The sequence below is a fragment of the Eptatretus burgeri genome, chromosome 1 (assembly GCF_056783735.1).
Source record: "Eptatretus burgeri isolate ZD-2024b chromosome 1, Ebu_testis_v1, whole genome shotgun sequence".
Lineage (NCBI taxonomy): Eukaryota > Metazoa > Chordata > Myxini > Myxiniformes > Myxinidae > Eptatretus > Eptatretus burgeri.
Genome location: NC_140961.1, coordinates 38260989 through 38285430, shown reverse-complemented (window position 1 = coordinate 38285430; position 24442 = coordinate 38260989). Strand labels below are relative to the sequence as shown.

At 43.7% G+C, this 24442-nt stretch overlaps 1 protein-coding gene across 6 annotated transcripts in view; it reads left to right on the top strand.

The window, feature by feature from the left end:
* LOC147034280 (transmembrane protein 182-like) overlaps nt 1–24442 on the top strand; it is a 43772-nt gene that overhangs the window by 1893 nt on the left and 17437 nt on the right. The window contains exons 2-7 of one of the 6 annotated variants that reach the window (XM_085880055.1): nt 5968–6071; nt 6519–6615; nt 8301–8370; nt 16020–16218; nt 17719–17824; nt 18380–18469. In XM_085880055.1, coding sequence (XP_085736181.1) covers nt 16057–16218; nt 17719–17824; nt 18380–18469 — 358 coding nt within the window. In that variant the 5' untranslated portion in view covers nt 5968–6071; nt 6519–6615; nt 8301–8370; nt 16020–16056. Of the gene's footprint in view, nt 1–5967; nt 6072–6486; nt 6616–8300; nt 8375–16019; nt 16219–17718; nt 17825–18379; nt 18470–24442 lie in introns of those variants that run through there. The other 5 variants (XM_085880064.1, XM_085880022.1, XM_085880029.1 and 2 more) reach the window with 5 other exon arrangements.

Sequence of the window (24442 nt, the reverse complement as noted above, 5' to 3'; positions counted from 1 at the left end):
TCCGACTGAGACGAGTGATCTCAATGTGAAGGGGATATTCGATGCCACGCTCGAGGCTGTGGTTGATCAGTGCCCCAGGCAAGATACTCTTCTAGTCTTGGGGGATTTCGATGCATCGATTGGAACTGATAGGGATGGTTCTCATTGGTCTGGAACTGTGAACCAGAATAGCACCAAGTTCCTTGACTTTGCAAGAAGTCATGGATTTTGGGTGGCTACTTCATGGTTTCAGCCCTCACAAGCTCATCACTGGATTTTGTATTCCATCGCTGGTGGTGTGGCAAAGGAGATTGACCATGTCCTCGTTGATGGTCACTGGAGGATGATTCAAAACTGCAGGTTCGACCGGAGTGCTCTGTTCCTCAATGCCGACCACAGGCTTTTGTAGCAACTCTGAAGTTGCAACTAAATTCCGGGAGAATGGTACCATCCCAGCCGAGGCTGGATGTTGGCAAGCTCAAGAATGAGAGGGTAGCTGACGAGTTTGCCAACACGCTGAGTGGGGATTTTGGGGGTCTATCCCTGAGGAGGTCAGTAGATGTCTGGGTCAGGCCTGAGGAGTCATGGATTCACTGGATCACGGGGTGTGGTACTGTCGGTAACTGTGCAGGAGGATGAAAGGCTGAGTCTTCAGGTCCTTGGTACTTCCAGTCTTGCTCTTCAGATGTGAGACTAGGACTCTGACCAGGGATCTGAGATGGAGACTTGATTCCTTTGGTACCATATCTCTTTGGAGAATCTTTGACTATCACTGCTTGGACTTTGTGTCCAACGAGCAGTTACTGAGATGAAAAAGATTCAAATGAGATGTGTTACCTGCATAGTCCATTAGTGTCAGCTGCGGCTGTATGGAAATGTGGCTCGTTGTCCTGATGCTGATCCTGCTCACCAGATTCTTTCAGCAAGGGAGCCTCGTGAGTGGAAGAGACCAATGGGCTGACCACGTGCCTCGTGATTGCAGCAGGTTGATCGACATCTCCAAGGAGATGGGGATGGGAAGGCATCTGCCTGGGGAATGGCCAGACGGAGACCCCTGGAGTACCGGTGGAAAGTGGACGCAGCGACGTGCTGCTCCGGCGCATGCTCCCATACCTGACCTGACCTGTTGTTTCAGGGAATCCTGAATAGTTGTGAAGTACCTTCAAGACTACCATCCTTGATGTTGCTGGTGGATGTCTTCGAACCCATTATCAAGCAAAGAAGAACTTTGTCTCCCAACGGACACTGGATACCTTTGACCAGATTCACAGGACCAGGCTTAGCAGCAGAGCTGAGCTGACCAGAGAGCGGAGGAATAAAATTGTACATGCATTCACTGTCATGTCCAATCGCTAGTCAGGAGGCTTATGTGCGAGAAATCGATAAAGGGGTAGAGCATCACCTGTGGTTGAGTGATTCTCGTTCTGCTTATGGAGGAATTTGTGCATTGTATTCCTCCAAGCCCACCCCTCGGTGTACTGCAGTTAGAGTGGAGGGTGGTGGGCTCTTGACAGAGGAGTCCAAAATGAAGGCCTGCTGAGCCAGTTACTTTGAGCGGTTTTACCAGGCTGACACACGAGCTGTTGAATTGGATGTCAGGGGTGTTACTATTCCGATTGCTAACTTGCCAATCAACTGTGAACCACCTTCGTTTGTGGAAACGCGCTGCGGTGAACCAGCTGAAATGGGATATAGCTCCTGGGATTTGTGGCATCCATGCCAAATTTCTCACGGCTGGTGGGAATTCTGGACTCATGTCGTTGTACGCAGTTCTGTGCTCTGTCTGGAACTCAGGCATAATCCCAACTTACTGGAAGAGGGGCCTTGTTGTCCCTCTCTGGAAAGGGAAGGGTGATCGCCAGGACTGCAACAACTACCAAGTGGTGACCTGTTCTCATTGCTGGGCAAGGTCTTTGCTTGGATAATCATTGATGGAGTTTGCCACCATCTGCTTGAGCACCAGCATCCAGAACAGTTGGGCTTTACACTAGAGGTCAATGATTGACCATATCCTTGCTTTTTGGGTCCTCACTGAACGCAGGTGAGAGTTGCAACAGGGGTTGCTCGCAGACTATGTTGGTCTCCGCAAAACATTTGATACAGTTAATCGGGATGCCCTCTGAAGGATTCTCAGTCTTTGTGGGGTGCCACAAAAACTGATCAATCTGATTTCTGAACTACACTCTGGTACCAATTCCATCTCTGACTTTTGTATGGATTGTGTATTGGCCCCCATGCTTTCCAACTCTTGTATGGATTGAATTCTGGGGAGGATGTCAGAGAAATAAAGCTGCGGTGCATCGTTTGGGAATGTCAAGATCTCTGACCAAGGTTTCGCAGACGATTCAGTCATCATTGCGGAGACGCTGGATATCCCTATGGGGGTCCTCGAGAAACTGAAAGAGGAGTCGGAGCCGCTGGCATATTACGGTTTTCCTGGGTCAAAACTAAGATCCAGTGTTTCAGTGATATATTGAATGCTGCTGTCGTGTCTGTACCTGTTTGTGGTGAGGATTTTGAGGTCACGGAGAGATTCACTTTCTTTGGCCGTGATATTCATGTCTCCGCATGTTGTGAGCCAGAGGTCAGTTAACGTCTGGGTCGGGCCTGGGGAGTCATGGATTCACTGGATGATGTGGTGTGGCACTGTCAGTACCTATGCAGGGGGACGAAAGTCCATGTCTTTAATTTTGCTCGACGGATGTGAGACTTGGACTCTGACCAGGGATCTGAGATGGAGACTTAACTCCTTTGCAACCAGGTCTCTTCGGAGAATCCTTGGCTATCGCTGGTCAGACTTTGTGTCCAACGAGCGGTTGCTGAGAGAGACTCAGATTAGATTTGTTACCTCTATCGTCCGTGAGCGTCAGCTGCGGCTGTATGGATATGTGGCTCATTTTCTTGTCGATGAACCTGCTTGCGAGATTCTCTCAGCGAGGAACCCTCATGAGTGGAGTAGACCAATGGGCCCACCACGTTTGGTTGCACCTTGTGGTTGCAGCAGGTTGATCGGCATTTCAATTAAGGAGATGGGGATGAGAAGGCATCTGCCTGGAGGATGGCCAGACGGAGGCCCCTGGAGTATTGGCGGAAAATGGATGCATCAACACGCTGCTCCTGCGCATGCTCCCAGACCTGATCTGACCCGTCCGCATCTGTTGTGTCGACTGAGATGAAGTGTGATGATCAGGTGTATTAATCGATCTGGAAAGCAATGAATCAAATTGTAACGTAGCATCCTCAGGGTTGATGTTGTTTTGAAGCCTGTTTTGCTGTTTCATGATATGAGTGTCATACAATGGTTCATGTTGTTCAAGCAATTGAAATATGCTTAAGTTGCTGCTGCTGTTCATCTGTTAATGTCCATGTGTTGTACCGTTTGAGGCCTTGCTGTCCCACTTGAAGCAGGTTGCTCTCCGCACCTGATTGCTCTCCGTAATGCCTCTAACTTGAAAATACAGCCCCAATCACTGCCTAAACATCTTGAAAGCTGCCGCCAAATTTGGCGTGGTCCAGTCCATGCATAGAATTCCCACCAGGTCTGCTATTTTAAACAACGGCCGAGACAATGACGCGATGAAAGGAGGCACAGGAAACACCGGCTTGCTGTCACCGTGACAGATTCCAAGACGTGTTGTTTAACCGCTGCCACCGTGTAAAGTTCTGATGTTCATGATAGAGAGGCAATGTTCCAAGAGAATGATCGGTTTTATTGCAGTACCAGAATCATCTCGCACCAAGTGAAGAGAAGCCCCAGGATGCACCGTGCCCCGACACTCTCCCTCTTTTCAAAACCAACATCAGCACTTCCGGTCCAATTAACACAAAGTAAAAACAAGTAGCAGTACATTCAAAGTCCACCGCCCCCATGCCAAATAAAGAAATAAACTCTCCAGTGCACGACATCGCCGGGGTGCCGGCACATGGAGTTGGTATTGGGAAGGAGCAGTGTACAGTAATTGATTGATTAATTGTATAATTAAAATTAATAAATAAAAATCATAAAATAAACTTCTTAATCAATTGGCTAATAGCATAACTAAACCACCACTGTTTCATCCGAATCTGTAACTTTTTTAAAAATCAAGTAATTAATCAAAAGATTAAATACTGAATTGATTAATCCATAAATCAAAAATACCCTTTATAGCCAAATCACTTGTTTACTGTCATGTCCAAATATCAGCTTCCGAGCTCAAAATGTGCCTGAGATATTGCCAGGATGAGAAAGAAAACAAATAAGGAATTAATCAATTGCGAATAATTAAGTAATTAACGAAGTATTGTTGGATCAAAAAAATAAAAATATACTGTTTTTGCCAAAGCACATCTTCACTTTTGTCCCAATATTTCAGCTTCCTCGCTCAAAGAATGGCTGAGATATCACCCGGACAAACAAACAAACAAACAAACAAACAAGAAGAACACCTCGTGCAGAGCATGATACTTGCAAAATCCATAAAACAAATTTGACTTCAAAAATAATTGGAGTTTGAATTCAATGACCAAAGATACAACTCCTCTTTAAATTGCAAGTGAATCGGATGAAAATTGACAATTTTAGAAATCCGGCCCATTGACCTTTTGGCCGATGTGGACCTCCAAAATAATTGGCGGTTCAATTCAGTGACCTGAAATACATATCCTCTTCAAATTTGAAGTCAATCGGATGAAAATTGAGGATTTTAGAAATACCAGCTTAGTTGTTGACCTTGGGTCTATCTTGACCTTTTGGTCGATGTTAACCTCAAAAGTAATAGTCTCGTTGAATTAATTTTCCTCAAATATAACTTATTTTCAAATTTCAAGTCAATCGGAGGAAAATTGAGGATTTTAGAAATCCCTCCGAACTTGTTGACCTTTTGATCCATGTTGACCTTAAAAAAATAATTGGCTGGTTGAATTCATTGACATGAAATTATAAATCCTCTTCAAATTTCAAGTCAATCGGATGAAAAATTAGGATTTTAGAAATCTCACTAAAGATGTTGACCTTTTGACCTTTTGACCTCAAAAACAAGAGGCTTCTTCCTTATGATGAACTCGACCATGTGGTGAAGTTTCGTGAAGATCTGTTTAAAATTGTGACCTGTCGGCGATAAACAAACACACAGAATGACAAAATCGACCGTTGATCTGAAAGCAATATGCCGATGTCCCACGAAGTTCCCTTGAATTGCGTGAATGACATCTCACGGCTCAGATGCAATGTCTGGTCGATGGGTTCACAATCTCTCGTCATCGGAGGATCTCCTGCACACTTCAAACATCTCATTGTTCATCCATTGTTTAAACGCAGTGTATGTACATGGGTGCAGATCCCACAGGATGGAGCAGAGGGAGCGCACTTTCCTTTGAGCTGTCTAGTCTGGGTTTGATTCCCGACCCGAAGATGAACTGTTGGATTGGTGTTTCACAGGCAAAGAGTCATTCCTCGGATGGATGTGAAGCTGGATGTCCCGTCAACTGGCATTCGTTTGGCGGACCTGAAAGACCCCACAGTGTTATTCGCGAAGAGTCGGTGAGTTATTGCCGACATCATCAATGGATTACAAATTCCTGCCCAGACTGCAGTTAGCAAGTGGTCTGGTTCTTCTCAGGTATCCCTACAACAAGTTACAATGCTTGTTATCTCAGTGTGTGATTGCTTTGCAGGCAGCATTTCCGACATGAAAACTAATTCACCTGACCCAGGTGTTCATGTCACGTGGCTATCTTCGGCTACAAAGGTCAAATTGAAGTAAGCGCTTGGCTACGATGCTCATGGCTTGGGTTCGGCTCTTCCTCTTGCACTGACAACAGGCTAAAACTTGAAATGTTACTCTTACCTTGTCACTATGGTAGTTACCACACCTTTGTCGACCTTCAGTTGATAAACTTATGAAATACACATGTACTTAATTTGGCCCTCATGGCAAAGCTCATCCACTCTGGTCCAAGGCCAACACGCATGGTCACACAACAAACTCTTCTTGTTTCTGCCTTTAGGAAAAAAATGCTCGGTTTATATAAATCTTCTGCAAAGCCCTGGAAGCTGAAGGACACCCTGGATGTAAGGGCAGTAAAAGGACGAAACATCCTTCACTGACAAGGTCAGAAAGAAACAGATGTGGATGTCTTGCAGCCCTCACACACTAACTTAACAACTGGATTGACAATGAAGGATGAAACGCGAGCAGTTTGGTGTGAAAGTTCTCAAAACATTTGTTTAAGATTGACTCACTTTGAATGTTTTGTTTTTTCTTGTGCAGTTTCAGTTACATTTTATAGAAGGTGTTGTTTATTTTACATTTGAGAAGGGTTAGATTTACATACATTTTAAGATTTGAGAAGGGGAGAAGTGGGAGGTTGATGTGGATGTGCAGGTTTGTGCTGTTGAGAAGTGACATGAGGAGGTGGATACAGTGGAGTGATTGGGGGGGGGGGGTGGCAAGGGAGGAGAGGGGGAGTTCAAAGGGGCTAGGGGAATGCAGGTGGTGGGACAGCCGGCATGACACGGGATTCCTTTGGCCTCGTGCTTTGGGTTCGGGTTTCCCTAGTGCCGCCAGAACCACAAATAAGCCCAGTGGCTGGCCAGTCTGCCTTCCAGCCTCGCCATCGAGCCTCACCTCATTGAGCTTTTGCTTCTGCCCGGAGGTGAGTACCTTGCGGTGTATTTTATTGTAGTTGTGTGATGTTTTGTGTACAATCTCTGTCGGGAGCCGTATCAACCACCTTCAACAGTTGTAGGACGATTTTCTCAATGAAACGTGCACATGCATTGTTCGGAACAGCTGCTCACTTGTTACCAATACCCATTCGGTTTAAACAAACACAAGGTCAAGGTCGTAGTGAGGACTTACCTTTGATGTCTGCCCAATTTATTAACAGTGTTGGGGTAAGAAGTGAGAAATGGAAATAATAGCTAAACGTACATGTTCATGATAAAATGAAGAACTCGTCTTGCTGGTGAAAATGACGATCGATCTGCATTGATTATTGCTATTCCACAAGGCACTTCATGGCCTCTGAGTTGTATGGTCTTAAGTTTTGTTCCTTGCGGAATAGTCTTCAGCGAAGAACTGAAAAAAAGGCAAACCATCAAGGTATCTCTCATGCATGAGTAGAGAGAGATGACAGTGTCTTTCAGAAGAGTGTCCTTTCAGCCACTTTCCGAGCCACGCAGACTACCGCCGTGAGCTGGCGTTTCAGCACAATCCCAGAGGTGCAATCCACTTTCACCAACAAAATCCAATAATTTCATCCTCGTCACACACCCAACCTCTCCACCAAATTTCGTTTGAATCCGTCTACCACCTTTTGAGATATTCTGTTCATGGACAGGCTAAAAACATAACCTCCATCTACCTTCGGTGGCGGAAGTAAAAATAGAGCCAAACATTTTCAAACCATACAAATTTCTCAAACTCCACTCATACCAGTATTTACAATAAGTGATATCCTGAAAATATCAGTCAAATGTCCTTGAAAGAATCCGAATTGTTTATAGTCTACTAAGCTTTTGTCCATTGTTCAATGAAATACTGCTCTTCCCTATGGATTGGTACCAGAGCATCACATCTTTCTCTCCTGGATTCTGTCGATTCTAAAGTACTAAACATTACTGGCATCTCCCGTGACAAGACCAAAGCACAAGGTCTGTTGGTTTCCCATCGCAGGCAGGTCAGCGGACTCAGTTTTTTACAACCTCTATTTTTGACGATCCTCTGCGATCTCAACTGTCCAACCCTCTCTTGCTCCACCAGGGTGCATAAGTTTTCCATGGTAACCCACTGCTACTTAAGCTCCAAAAATCCAGGTTCAAACATGATGAACAATTAATTTTTGATGTTGATATTTCTCATCGTGATTGCAAATTATAGTTCTTATTAACTGGTCGTGGGTGCCAAAACAGGGTGTATGTGCAGCAGGCGCCCCCCCCCCCCCTGTTGGCCAGGGCTGTTGCAGCAAGTGCTAGTGTGGCACAAGAGTTTATTGTCACCATTACCATTAAGAGATGCTGGAGGTGTGTGTGTGTGTGTATACACACTGGTGAGGTATGCGTATACATTGTGTGAGCTTACGAACCATGCTTCCCCATTGCCTCAGTCGCTCACCTATATTTGATTTTTCATTTATTTATATTTTCATTTATGGATGCTTTCCGATGGTTCTGTGATTTTTTTTTCTGGTGTATCAGCTTCGATGTTTGTCGGCACACAAAATTTCCATGCTTCCCAATTGACTTGGGTCAATCACCTGCGTTTTTCTTTCATTTATTTATTTTCATTTACGGATGTTGTCCAACGATTCAGTGATTTTTTTTTTTTCCTGGTCATCAGCTTCGATATCCATCGGCAGGCAAAATTTCAGCTTTCTACATCACCAAGAAGGTACCGATCTTCAATATCAGTGAGTGAGTGAGTGAGTGGTTAGAAAAAAAAAATATATATATATATATATATATACAGAAAATAATCAATGTACCATACTCTTTACATACAGAGCTTTGGTGCTGCTGAAACAGTTTTTTGCAAAGTTTATGCCAGGTAGTTTGCTGTTGCCTTCCCAGCATTCAGTTAGTGCAGGAATTTTGGAATTTGGAGAGGGTGGTACCAGCAACCACTCACCCAATATCCGTGAAGGATATCACTGTGGGATCTTTAACATCCACCATTATCCAGTGATAGCAGACAGGTCCTCCAACTTAAGTCCTTCCAAAGGATGGTGCACACATTGATACCTCACTCTTAAAGTGAATCACCAGGGTGACAGTTTCAATCCCAGGCTCGATAGCTCAAAGGTGAATGCTCATACCTCCAAACTATCCTGCCAGTCCTAAATCATCTCACCCTCCATCATGTCTATCTCCCTAACTCGTGACAAAATTCTCTGTATGGGTCGAACAAATGATTTGCAATATTTAAGACCATTCTTGGACAATAACCACCTTTGTAAATCCAGGTGGCACTCAGAACCTGCCTCAGCCTGCACATGTTCGTTTAAATTCCATGAGTAACAAGAACGGTACTTGGAAAAGCACATACCTTCGCCAGGTTGATTAGTTTATGTTTTGTATCCCACTGACTTGCCGGATCTGGATTCGAACCTGAGCTAAAACTTAATCAGCTTGTTATTGTCACTTAGCCAACTAATCCACCAAGTTTCATCTGAATCCGTCCACAACTTTTTGAGATATCGTGCTATATATTTGTTCAGCCCTATCTCTCAATGGTGAAAATTCACTAAAAAAAATTATCGGATCCAGATCCGGATCTTCACCAAAATCTAAACATTTCGTCCTTGTCACACACCCAACATGTCCACCAATTTTTTTTTTCCGAATCTGTCGACAATTTTTAGAGATATCCTATTCACAAAACAAACAGAGAGACAGAGAGAAAGGGGTGAAAAACACAACCTCCATTCAACTTCGGTGGCTGAGATAACTAGAACGGCACTCGGTAGAGCACATACCTCCACCAGGCTGAACAGTTTAAGTTTTGTATTGAAATCTGATAGGTCAGATCTGCATCTGGACCTGAACAAAAATCTAATCGGCTTGTTTTTGTCACCTACCCAACTCATCCAGCAAGTTTCATCCAAATCCGTCCACAACGTTTTGAAATATCATGGTACGAGGGGCAGTGAAAAAGTAACCTTAAAATGGCGATATATATATTTGAGAATGTGATGTGTGTAGTTGTAGACGACATATGTTATATCCATGGGTAAGAGTCATGTTTTGCCTGTTTTATATCTGGCAACATTGAGCGTATGATGTCAGTAGTGTAGAGCAGGTCCAAGATGGCGGCTCCTTTAGAAGCATGCACTTGGGAGGAGCAACGTTTTGTCATCCGTTTCTTGGGAAGTGAGGGTGTGAATGAGTGAATCCCAGTGAAATCCATCGTAGAATGAAAATGCAATGTGATGACACGTGTTTATCGCTGCAGCAGGTGTACGATTGGGCCAGGAAGTTTAAAAGTGGAGTGTCCAGTTTGGCAGATGCTGCTTGTTCGGGCCAGCCTCACACGGCCGACACACCAGAAATGGTTGTAGAAATTGAGCGCGTGCTCAAGGGAAAACCGTCGCATTACGCTGGATGAAGTGGTCTCCGAATTGAACATTAGCCATGGTTCAGCAAACCATGTCATTCACAACGTGCTGGCGTTCCGCAAGGTGGGTGCGTAGACCATTCACACCCGAACTGAAAGAACTCCACTTTTAAACTTCCTGGCCCAGTGATACACCTGCTGCAGCGATAAACATGCGTCACCATATTGCATTTTTATTCTGCGATGGATTTCACTGGGATTCACACCCTCACTTCCCAAGAAACGGATGACAGAATGTTGCTCCCCCCTGGTGCATGCTTGGAATGGAGCCACCATCTTGGAACTGCTCTACTGACGTCATACGCTCAACAGATCTAAAACAGGCAAAACATGGCTCTTACCCATAGATATAACATATGTCATCGACAACTACTGTACACACATTGCATTCTCAAATATATATATATATCACCATTTCAAGGTTACTTATTCAACGCCCCTCGTACATATCGGTTTTGGCTCTATCTTTCAATGGTAAAGAATCGCTTAAGAATTTTTTAAAAATTTTTTAACTCTCGTCCACAGATCCAGATCCAGACCTTTTCACAAAATCGAATTTACCCATCCTTTGTACATACATAACCTGTCCAAGTTTTGTCCGAATCTGTCCATCGCTTTTTGAGATATCCTTCTCACAGACAAACTTGACAGCCAAGCAGCGGTGAAAACATAACCTCCTTCCACCAAGTAATAAAATGAAGTGGGCATATTGTATGTTTGCATTGTATTATTCAATAATTTGTGCAGAATTTATTGCAAACGAGAAATTATATTTAATTGTGTACGCTGTCCATACAAATTCCCCGAGTTATTTGGAATGTTTGTTCAAAGTTCCGTTTTTTTACTGCCAATGCTGATTGAACTACCAATAGCTACCACCCCCATGGTGCCCAGCTAACTAGTTGCTGGGAAACCATGCAAGATCTGAACCAATAATGCAGCATCATACTTGAGCCGATAATTGCATTTTTGGTTGCGAATTGTAAGCAGCAAGTGGAACAAATTTTCTGCTGTTATGTTTAGATTAGCAATGTGTCTACATGAAAGTGAAATATTTCAGTCTAAATGGATATCGACTGTGAAAAGTGTTGTTGATCACGGTGGTTATTCCAAGACATGGTATGATTTCTCTAACTTTGATAAATCATGGTTTAAGTCTGGGATCGAGCGAAAAATTCTTGACATGAGCGTGCAGATTTGGCATGATAAAGTCAACAGTGACCCCCCCCCCCCGCCTCCCTGCGCTCAAATGACAGTTTATTTAAGAACAAGTTTGACTTCAAACCTTATTTACCGCAACTCTCTGCAGTCCTCAGAGTTAATATGTGTAAATTTCACTGTGACATCCATAATCTTGCTGTTTGTTATGGTCACTATTCAAAAGATACTTTTCAGCAGTTACAGTATGTCCATTATGCGAGGCTATTGCTATCGACGACGAATTTCACAATCTTCATGTCCGTCCAGCGTTCCATGAAGCTCGTAAGGAGTCTATGAAACGTCATTATTGGGAAAATCCCTCGGTGCATAAAATGAATGAGCTCTTCTCTGGAATAGTGTTGATGGAGCGGTTGAGGCACAGTCGTCTGTGGGTTGGTTTTTATCCCCCGCCGCGTGGCGGAAGGGGGATATTGTTATCACCCGGGTCGTCCGTCCGTCCGTCCGGCTGGCTGGGCGTCAACATTTATAGCTGTGAGTGCGATAACTCATAAACTGTTTGCCATATTGACTTGAAATTTGAGTCACACATGTACCACCTGAAAAGGAAGAACCCTATTGATTTTGGGCGTGGCCGGATCCAAGATGACCGACTGGGGCGGTCGTCCGTCCGTCTGGCTGGCTGGGCGTCAACATTTATAGCTGTGAGTGCGATAACTCATAAACTGTTTGCCATATTGACTTGAAATTTGAGTCACACATGTACCACCTGAAAAGGAAGAACCCTATTGATTTTGGGCGTGGCCGGATCCAAGATGGCCGACTGGGGCGGTCATCCGTCCGTCTGGCTGGCTGGGCGTCAACATTTATAGCTGTGAGTGCGATAACTCATAAACTGTTTGCCATATTGACTTGAAATTTGAGTCACACATGTACCACCTGAAAAGGAAGAACCCTATTGATTTTGGGCGTGGCCGGATCCAAGATGGCCGACTGGGGCGGCCATCTTGAAAAAAATGTTTTTGTAATAAATGGAAAACCGCTAATCAGATTTCAATTATTTTTGGTTACTACGTTCCTCACCCCTGGGGAATTTTTTCGAGATGATGACCAAATGGTGTCTTGTTTCCAATTCACCTCCCTCATTATCTGCAATATGCATGACCTTTTTCATTCAATGGTGGGGGATTCCCCATCTCTGATGGTATATTTAAATCTTCTTTTCAACGAAATTTGATCTCGTATTATTGAAAGATTCCTTTCTTACACATCGATTTGTTATTCACTCTTGCAAGTCTTCCATCTATTCATCCATTGGGACCAGACTCTGTGCAGAGTGTTGGTGCTGCCTAAGTAGTCTCCTTGGCGTTTGGGTACAATCCTGGACGGGTCACCACTCCGACACAGGATACCAGCAAGCTGGCACTCACTTTGCCGAGCTCAGAAGGATGACAGGCAGAGTCAACCCCACCTGGTATTAATTCAACAGCCGAGGTGGTTTTGAACTCAGGATCCTCGGATCCCAAAACCACCATGCAAGTTTTCACCTTATTGTTATTTCATTATTTACAAAATCGAAGATTTTTCAAGTATATTGGCCAGTCGATTTTGTTATTCTGTTTGTCTATTGGATTCGCTATATATGCTAGATATCCCTAATTGTCGGGTTTTGTGTGTGTGTGTGTGTGTGTGTGTGTGTGTGTGTGTGTGTGTGTGTGTGTGTGTGTGTGTGTGTGTGTGTGTGTGTGTGTGTGTGTGTGTGTGTGTGTGTGTGTGTGTGTGTATGTGTGTCTGCAACGCGAGGCTCCACAGCACAAACCAGCGAACCGATTTCGATGAAACTTTGCCAACATGTGGAATATATACTGGGAATGTTCGCGTTTGAATTTCGTTGCCAAGCAACCACCCGTTGCTGTGCAGCGGCCGAAAAACCGCATACAGTATTTTCAATACTTGTCCTTCAGTTTTGAATATAGAGAAACGAGACTTCGGAATTAAACACTTTGAGATATTTAGAAAATTTTACTCGAGCCGATTTTTGATTGAGGTTTCATTTTTCAAATGGTAGTCCTTCAAAAATCGGGTGTCTATTCACCGTCATTTTTTATGAGGGGCTTAGGAAAGTGGGCGGAGCTTAGGAGAAGTGGATGTGGTTGATGAAAAGTGGGAGTGGCGTAGGAAAATGGGCGTGGCTTATGGAAAGTGGGCGGAGCTTAGGGAAAGTGGACGTGGTTGATGAAAAGTGGGAGTAGCGTAGGAAAGCGGGAGTGGCGTAGGAAAGTGGGCGTGGCTCATGGAAAGTGGGCGTGGCTTATGGAAAGTGGGCGTGGGTTATGAAAACTATTGTGTGGCTCAGGAGGTGTGGTCAAACAAGAGCATTGAGAGGTTTATCTCTGTGTGTGTGTGTGTGTGTGTGTGTGTGTGTGTGTGTGTGTGTGTGTGTGTGTGTGTGTGTGTGTGTGTGTGTGTGTGTGTGTGTGTGTGTGTGTGTGTGCGCGCGCGCGCGCAACGCGAGGCTCCACAGCACAAACGAGCAAACCGATTATTTTTCAAATGGTAGTCCTTCAAAAATAGGGTGTCTATTCACCGTCATTTTTTATGAGGAGTGCCAGTTGGCAAAATACGCAATAGGAAAATCATGCCAGACAGAGGAACAATTGTATGTGAACCAATACGTCTTGGCAATGAATCTTCGTCGGTGGATCGGTCAGAATGAAAAGAATCGTATCCAGCGCTTCGATCCTAGCGAATCCCTCGTCGCCTACCGGCTTGTTTGTTTGTTTGTCTGTCTGTCTGTTTGTCGCCTGCAGGTCACAATTTTAAACCAATCTTCACGAAGCTTCGCCACATGGTAGTGTTTGTCATGAGGAAGAAGTCTGTTATTTTTGAGGTCAAAAACTCAAAAATAGGCCAAAGGTCAACAACTTCAGTGAGATTTCTAAAATCTTCAATTTTCATCCAATTGACTTGAAATTTTGAAGTGGATTTATATTTCAGGTCACTGAATTCAACCAGCGAATTATTTTTGAGGTCAACATCGACCAAGAGGTCAACATAGACCAATAGGCCCAAGGTCAACAACTAAGGTTGTCTCTAAAATCCTCAATTTTCATCCGATTGACTTGACATTTGAAGAGGAGTTGCATATTTGATCATTGAATTCAACTACAAAATATTTTTGAGGTCAAATTTGTTTTATTGATTTCGCAAGTGTCGTGATCTGCACGACGTCTTCTTCTTGTTCTTTTTTTTTTACATCTCTTTATTCTTGTTAGTCACAGTATTCTTGACAGTTTTCCTTAATTCTTTGTCATTTGTTAGTTTTGGTCCAATTTATCATTTGGCATTTATATTGTTCGTCCATAGGCATATCAATACAAGCCTTGGCTTCTGAATATGCCTCTGTATTTGCTTCTGTATGTGTTATTTTGATTGTATCCTTCCGAGTTCACCAAGTTCTGGAAGTATTACTTTCAGATTTTTTTTGTTTTACTCTACTTATATTGGCAACAATGGAAGTAAATGTGTTTTATTGAAATTGAAAGAAAATTGAAAAAAAAAAGGTAATGTTGGTCCACTGGTTAATGTGATGAAGTTTATTCGTCGCATATTATCCAGGTTCTAATAACTTGTTAATTTCTTTGCTGTCATCGAGGAATTTTGTATGCTGAGTCGTGCTTAAAAATACATTATATCTGGTCATCTGTATCCAGATATCACTCGTCTTGGGGGTATTCTGATGTTTTTTTTTTTACTCTCATGCCCTGGAAGGGGTGGAAGAGTTAATAAAATTAATTCATCAGCGCATGAGGACAAGATGATTCTGGAACAAATTGGGCCAATCCCTTTTTGCAAATTTCCGGTTAATGTACATCGTATGTTCTATGTATCTTCTTATGGATTTGGAGCTTGATTTGTGGTTTGGGATGGTTTGTGTGAATCTCGTGTCAGCGGTGACAATGTTAGCCATCCATTGCTGGAACTATCGACATGCTTGGAACCTCAGGGTCACACAAGTTCATAAAACGCGAGCATGGCGGAGGATTGTGAAGGCCTTTTGTTAGAAGCTGGAAATACAGAAACTGTAAACGGTTGGGGTTGCTGCTGATTTGTATTTGGCTTTTCACTTGCGTTGTCTGTTCAATCGGCTGTTGTCGTGGTTAAATTTTCAGGAAAAAAAAAATCATGGTTGAAGTTTAGCACAGTTTATTGGTCGGTAACCGAACACTCCACAACGAATGCCTGTTGAAGCGTGAGCTATTTTGATGCCATTGGAGACCTCCCAAAATATCTTGCATGTGGCATTGGTCTTACTGCCACAGGCAAGTGGTAATCTGGGAAACGCCGTAAACAGTAATACATGGCTTGAGGATGACACTGTTTGGATTTCTTAACACTGGCATCTGCTCTAAAACAGCTTCTGAGCCAACTGGCATGAGGTATACAGTCATAACAAGGTAGAAGTTCGACGAGATGTAGCTTGGGGATGAGAGGGGAGGGAGAATGTGTACCTGTAGACAGTAGCCTACAACTGGTTCACGGGTTCCTCATAATGGCTTACCCCTCTATCTTGGTTCAGAAATCAGTTTGTCTGTCTGTCTGTGTCTGAAGATTAGTGTTGATGTAAACCTTCCCACTGATCTATGCAATGTGCCATATAGCACTTGGGGAGACCTGAACATCCGTGGCTCTTTCTGTGGTAGTTCATGCTCTTTCGGAGGAAATATATAAAGTCCTTGATGTCATTCACACATCTTGCTCTTTTTTGAATATTTTTCCTTTCCTTAGGTATTTCTGTACGCTACTGCCCACACCTAATGGTAGGATGCGCATTCAGGCGAGTTATACCTCAGTGACACTCACTGCCTCCTTGCTTGCCACCGGAACCATCGTGGCACTACTCACAGCGCTGGGCACCGATTACTGGCTTCTTGCTTCATCTGCATGTCCAAACAGCCCTACCCTGTCGCAAGATGGCACAAGTCCAGTGAGTCTCCACATTCTCTTCCTCCTTTACTCTCTATTCAGATTTTTAGCCGACATCAGGCTTTTGGCTCATCCACCGGGTTACATTGATGCAATTTGGAGGTATGGTACTGACATTTAAAAATTGAGCTGGAAGTCTCACTTGTCGCCAAAATTTACAAAATCTTCCGGTTGTAAGGTTATTTCAGGACAGGGCACAGTCAACTCTTTGTGCCAGACACAGTGGGTATCTTTTCATTCACTTTCTGATGCTACAGTTGGCTTATTATGCCCATTCGAGGATAGCAAGCGGTGTCATTCGTGCCACGTTAAACTGATGAGGATTTGAACCATGAACCGATGACTGTGGTGGCACAACACCTACAGCCGTTCTTCGTTCGTTCGTTCATTCATTTCCTTGAGTATCCTTTACCAACTATTTAAGGCTGGCAAACTAGATAGGGTGGTGTGATGAGTCAACCCTGATGCTGACAGAATACAAAATGTATTACAGCTATTGAAAAATGAAAGCATTTTGAACAGCTGCCATGATGACCACTTTGAAGGTCTTCTTATTATAAGATGTGCTCCTCTGTTTGCACAACACCTGTGGGATGCACTTTTGCATGAAAGTACAAACGCACTGTGTATGAAATGATTAGCTAAGATAAAGCATGACAAGCAGCCTCATTTGTATTACAGATTTACATAATCAAGATAATTACACAGAACTGTCCTCATGATACTTGATAAAAGGATATAATTTCCTTACGATGAATTCACGAAACAGCAGCTCAATTCAAAATTAACATGCTCAGACAGATGTCACTGATTCAGATTTAACGAATTGCAAAACGATCTCTCTATTTTCCCACCAGCTTCTTTCTCAAGCATCCCTGACCTGTCTCTGGCAGATAGATTTCTGTTTATTTTTTTGTAAAATTTATTCTTTGCCTTTAAGCTTCTGTACAGCCTCAGAAAGTCCCAGCCAGAGATCCTAACTGACTGAGTAGCCGTAGCACCACCCATCCTTCCTGTTGGTTCCACCCTGGCTCAAACAACCGTGGAAATTGCCCCCCGAGTACCAACCTCCCCGGTTAGCCAACCCACAGATAAATGAAATAACAGGCTGGAACTTTAAAAGTACAGTATCATGCAGAACAATTGGAAAGTTTATTGTTAAAACCTTATGTCGAGAATCTTAAACAAATGAAACCATTCACAATAAAAATTGACCGTGTTATCGTAAAAAGACGATTTTGACCTTTTCGTGACCTTGACCTTGACCTTTGACCCGAACGATCCCAAAATCTAATCGAATGCTTCCTGGCTAATAACCAATCATCCCACCAAATTTCATGCAATTCGGTTTCATACTTTTTGAGTTATACGAATCACAAGATTACAAATAAATAAATAAATACACGCCGACCAAAACATAACCTATCGCAGAATGTGAAGGTAATCATATGAAGTCATGGTATTGGCCATAACATTGGCGATGTGCACAACCTTCCTGCAGCCACCACAGCCAGAACCTACAGTCCTGGATTTCCTCCATGAGGGTTTCCTTTGGCGGTGTTCATTCCGTGACCGAGACCACGACACTGTCTGGAAGTTCCTCGTGTGTGAGTTTCTCCATCACCATTGCCTCTGGCTTTACTAGGTTTTCAGAGGAAATTGCAAAAATCATGGTGCCTAGAAATTATGGAAAATAAAATTTAGAAAAAAACAAATGAAGGAAGGGGCATTGATTGATGAAGAAATAAAGGGAAATGAGGTTAGGAGGAGATAAAAGTGAAGGATCATGTATGTAAGTATAAGCAGGGGTGGAGGTCGGGTAGGATTCAGACCACTGCACAGTGCAATGTGGGAGTGGGAATGGATGTCCAAAATTCTGTGATAATTGTGAAGGTAAAAAGGAGAGGAGGAAAGGTGGACATATTGGGCATAATATGGGGGTTGGGGTTGGATCGTCATAAATGCCATTCTTTAGCTTATGTAGCATTTTGTTGTCCTCTGATAGAACTATGATATGTATTTTGTGATAGTTCAGTCGAAGTCGTGGTGGTGTGTGCTGTGGTGTCATGGGGGACGGATAGTGTGGGACTTGTGCAGTGTTGCAAAGTGCATCGACCATTTGTGACAAATTGTTGTTTTCTCATATCATTCCATCACTTTAGCCAATCAGCCACATTCCAAGCTTTGTTCACACAGTCGTCTCTTCCCTCTGCCTGGGGACTCCCGTCTGGATTATGACGACTTCATATTCGGTGAGGTATCCTTCCGCTTGATTTTAAAATGTTGCAGAGAATATATGGCAAGTGTATATTGCACCAGCTGTGCTACAAGTAACGTCATACGTTGAATTGCATGGATGCCGAAGGCGTATGGATTGTCCACAACAACCAGGGAGCACTTACTGTTGCTACGGTGGTGTCGTGTATTGCTGTCATGTGGATTTATAACTGATAGAAGTGGTCAGACATTATTTCTCAGAGTGTAGCGTTGCACCCTGGCTTGTCAGCCAAGTGCCTTCCCAATTTTCTGACTCGCGAGTTCCTCTCGTACTAATTTTAGTTGCCGTCAGAACAACAAGCCTCAGTAGGGTAAAATTAACCCGTCTCACGAGTCCAAACCATCAGCAGAAAACTAACCTGTCTCACCAGAGTCTAAACCATCACTCGGGTAAAGCACCTGTCTCACGACAACCGAAACCATCATTAAGGGAAAATTAACCTCCCTCACAACGGTCTCTAAATCGTTCCTTGAGGACTGTGCATGATAAGTTCAGCCATTGAAAGTGTATGTGTGTGCGTGCATGCACATGTGCACGCATTCAAAACACACTTGGGCCACAAGTGTACCTCACTGACTCGGTCTTCAGTCGAAGTCCTCAGCATCATCCAGTTTCGGCCCTTCAACCTTGATACGCTCTGCCAAGGTGGCTTCAGGCAAAGGCGCATACATGCATCCACTACATGTGGATATATAGATACCTACTACCATTCACAGCCAGCAAGAACACAAACGGCAACATATGAGAACAATATTTCACTCTTAGCATTGTACTGGAGAAACCACCAACCAACCAACCTCACAATTTGCACTACTCAAAAATACAGACAAACAAAACAAAAATATCACACTACATGTATATCTCTATACATTTTCCACTTTTAGAATCCACTGTTGGGGGGGGGGAGCCGGGGGGGAACCCCCCCCCAAAAAAAACAGTCTCACAACTGACACTGCTTGCCCTGCCTCTATAACCTTCCTCCAAATCCAGATTGAGCCTCCAAACCTCTACCTGAAGAACTTATTCACACATCTTCCTTCTTACCCATCCACACACTCCAAGTCAAGCCAGAAAAGCATAAAAGGGAGTTATGAACACATCTTCTACACCCCACCTCAAATAGCTGACAATGTACTCCCCAACTCTTCTCCCTACACTCTGCCTCTATCTCGCACTGAACCTTCCCCTCATGCACATACTCCATGTTCTCCACCCAAAGCACTGATAATTCCCTCCATATGACCTGCCTTGTTGCAACCGACAAGATGATAATGACGGGGTGAAACCTTGTCACGCAAATCTCTTCTGGGACTACCAACTGCCGCTTTTAGTCTGCCACTAATTGCTGATGATGAGCATTTGCAAAACTTCTTCCCTCAAACCTCCTTCTTCCGTCTCTCATAACCTAACTCTCTCTTACAAACAGCACCATTACACCCCCAACTTCCTCCTGCCTCTCCTCTCTTCTTTCATAGCACTTGATTGTACCACTACCTATACCTTCCTGCTGTCAATGCTACTACGCAAGCACTCAGTGCATACTGCAGCATTCCCTGACATGTACACACAAAAGCAGCTCTCCTTCTACCCCAACTCCCACACCCTCAAGTTAGCTGGCAATGTGTGTGTGTGTGTGTGTGTGTGTGTGTGTGTGTGTGTGTGTGTGTGTGTGTGTGTGTGTGTGTGTGTGTGTGTGTGTGTGTGTGTGTGTGTGTGTGTGTGTGTGTGTGTGTGTGTGTGTGTGTGTGTGTGTGTGTGTGTGTGTGTGTGTGTGTGTGTGATTAGTTGTTACAGTGCCTATAGAAAGTGTACACACCCCCTTTCAAAATTTTCACCTTTTGTTGCTCTATAGCCTGGAATTAAATCGGACTTTTTCCACCTTAATTTACACATCGTAACCCACAACTTCCATGTGAAAAACAAATTCTACAAATTTCAGAAAATTAATTAAAAATACAAAACTAGAATATCTTGGTTAGACAAGTGAACACCCCACTTATAATCGCAATTGTAAATATGCTCAGGTGTGACCAATCGCTTTCAAAATGACACACCAAGTTAATTGGCCTCCACCTGTGTTAAATGGAAGTGACTTTGATTATTTCAGAATAAAATCAGCTGTTCCTGGAGGTTTCCTCTGTTCGGTAGTACATTTCACAGCAAAGACTCAACCATGAGCACCAAGGAACTTTCAAAAGACATCTGGGATAAAGTTGTGGAAAGGCACAGATCAGGAGATGGGTATAAGAAAAAAAAAATTCCAAGGCCTTGATTATCCCTTGCAGCACAGTCATTAATCATTAAGAAATAGAAGGCGTATGGTACCACCAAGACCCTGCCGAGATCAGGACGTCCCTCCAAACAGGATGACCAAGCAAGGAGGAGACTGATCAGAGAGGCCACCAAGAAGCCAGTGGCAACTTTGAAAGAGCTCCAGGCCTTTATGGCAAAGACCGGTCACTGTGTGCATATCCCAAGCACTTCACAAGTCGGGCCTGCACGGAAGGGTGGCAAGAAGGAAGCCATTACTCAAAAAGTAATGCAGAGGTATTGCAACCAGTATTGGGAGAGGTACTGCAACCAGTATTGGATTCACTTTGTCATTTCGTGGTTAAGGATTCCTTCACATTTGCAGAATCAATTCGAGCTAAAACACCGACAAGTGAGGACAGCATCATGGCATCCTTTGATATTAAAAGCTTGTTCACGAATGTACCATTGACGGAGATGATCGAGATATGCACATATTTGCTGCATCACACCGATCTGGAACAACCGATGATCTCGGAACACGTTTTCGTTGAATTAATGAACACAGCAACAAGGGAGGTGGAATTCAGTTTTAACAACATGATGTATGTTCAAACGGACGGTGTGGCCATGGGTTCTCCATTAGGCCCAGCTCTTGCAAATATCTTTGTAGGCTATCACGAAATGCAGAAACTGACTGGTCGGCAAGGGGTCAATTCCCCCATCGTATACCATTGGTATGTTGATGACATTTTTGCTTTGTTTGAGTCTCGGACAGGATGTTACAATTTCCAGGCATGGCTCAACACTCTCCATCCAGCGCTGAAGTTTACGACTGAGCTGGAATTGTCAAACACGTCACCGTTTTTGGACGTGTTGGTTGATAGATCCAACCTTGGTTTCACAACATCCGTCTACCGGAAGCCGACTTTCACAGGGCAGTATACTCGGTGGGACTCCTTCAGCTCCACGAGAAACAAAGTTGCCTTGATCAATATCCTTGTTAACAGAGCACAGAGGATTTGTTCACCTTGTAATCTTCCTGCTGAAATTGACAAAATCATGAATATACTCGGTGAGAATGGTTATCCAGAGCATATCATTAAGAGATACGTGCACAAGTTTCTAAACACGACAAAAGATCAGAAGATTGGTCCGGACAAATGTCCAGTCTATATCAGGATGCCCTGGAAAGGGCAATCATCATGAAGGTTTGAAGTACAAATCAAACATATTGTATCCAACACGTTTCTGGCTGTGCAACCCCGAGTAATCTTTACCTCTCGCCGCTTGCTGATGTCGGTCAACAAGGATGTTCTCCCCACCTCACAAACCAGAAATGTTATTTATGAGTTTAAGTGCCGATGTGAAGCTCGGTACGTGGGCCGCACAACACTAAGATTGGCTGATCGGATCAAACAACACGTCCCCTTGGCAATTCGAAGAAAGATTGTGAGGGTGAGAACACAACCAGTGCGAGCATGTAGAAATATCCAGCAACCGCCGGCCACTGTACCTGCTTCATCTGCCATTGCACAGCACCTGGTTGCCAACCATATCTGTGCAGACCAGTACTATGCAGATTTGTTCAGGATATTGGGCCGAGGTCGGAGCTCGTTTCATTGACGTATGTTGGAAGCAACCTTCATCCTTACCACCGATCCAATATTATGTCATCAAAAGGAATTTGTCAGGTCTCTGTGTCTCTTTCAGCTTGGAAAGATCAAGGGAAGTACGATAACAAATGGTGAATGGACCTTAGGGGAAAACCATCCCCCTCCCCCCTCTCTCCAGGCTGCGGTTGCAAACGTCAATCATCAACAAACTCTGCTCCAGCCAATGGGAACTCGAGGTGAAGATGATGAGCCGACCAATGGGCGTTCAGATTAACCGTGACGTCATTACGGTTGAACCAATCAGTGTCTACCTTATTGAAACTTGCGTATAAAGCACGCGCCTTCACTTGCTGCGATTTTTACCCTGAAGAGTGCAGCACGAAAAGCTCCGGTCACTATTATGTCGTGTTTGTTTGTATCCATATATATATATATATATATATATATATATATATATATATATATATATATACATATATATATATACACACACACACACACACACACACACACACACACACACACACACACACACACACACACACACACACACACACACACACACACACACACACGAGCAAATACAACCCGCCACTTCGCTGACGGGGTTTCTAAAGGGGGGGTGGGGGAGGGAGAGAGAGGGAGAGAGAGAGGGAGAGAGATAGAGAGATAGAGAGAGAGAGAGTAAGAGAGACAGAGAGAAAGAGAGAGAGAGAGAGAGAGAGAGAGAGAGAGAGAGAGAGAGAGAGAGAGAGAGGCAGGTGAAAGGTGGGAGGAGAGGCAGAGAAGATTAAGAAGGGAGGACTAGGGGGGAGGTGAGGAGAGTGACACCTCATGAAATGTTGCTATTCACTGTGGGAGACAGACAGACAGACACAGAGGTATGGGAGGAGAGGGATGCATTTTAAGAGGAGGGGACAGAGTGAGAGAGAAGGGTGGGGGGGGGAGGAAAAATAAATAAATAAATAAGACAGGTGAGGGGTGGAGGTGGGGTTCGCAAAGAGAATGATTTGTGACACTTAATGACCGAACATGAAAAAAAAAAGAAAAACGCGTGTCAGAACAACTGTACACCCAACGACACAACAGAGTTTGTAAAGTAATCCATTGGCACATCTGCAAAAACTTTGATATTCCAGTTCCAGAAAATTTGTGGGAATATGAACCAAAAGCAATCACTGAAAACATGGAAGTACCGCTCACGTAATACCTAATGATCCCATCAGGCGTGAACATCGAAAACAAAGCATTGCAACCAGATGTCATATTTAGGTACAAAAAAACAAAGAGAAGAAGGCTTTGCTAAGGGAGGTGTTGATACCAGTGGTTTTGGACTAAACGATGCAGAAATCAAGAACATGACCAAATACCAAGACCTCAAGAATAAAGTGAAAAGATCCTGTAAGCTGAAGAATGCCAAAGTTGTACCAATGATGAAGAAGAACCTCACAGAGATATTAAAAACCATCCCTGGGAATATCACTGCAAACTAACTACAGTTGGAAGGCGTCCTGGGCTCAGCGACGATCCTGAAGAGAGCCCTCAGCACAAAACTTTGAGAACAGAAAACTTCACAACTTCATCCATGAATCGTGACCCCTTACTGAAATGAAGGTGGATACTTTGAGCCCACCCTGGGAGGACTCCATTCCACATAAGTAGATACCAATCAACGACACACGCATTAAGACCTGGCAGGTCTCTGTTTCACCTCCTGAAACCCACCAAAATGTGGAGATAGCTGGCAACCGCAGCAACTTGCAGGTACACACACACACACACACACACACACACACACACACACACACACACACACACACACACACACACACACACACACACACACACACACACACACACACACACATTTACCATTAAACAGAGTTCTTTGAAAGAGGAATTCAAGTGGGAAATTTGCAAAATTCAATTGAAAAATATATCAAGGAACAGAACACAAAATGTTGATCTCTGCTTTCCGCCTTCACACCCAGATCACGGCAAACACCTGGTCGGATGGACCTTATTGTTTTTATACAGGTATCGATGTCGAAGTGAGGGGTGGATTATATTAGGAGATCGTA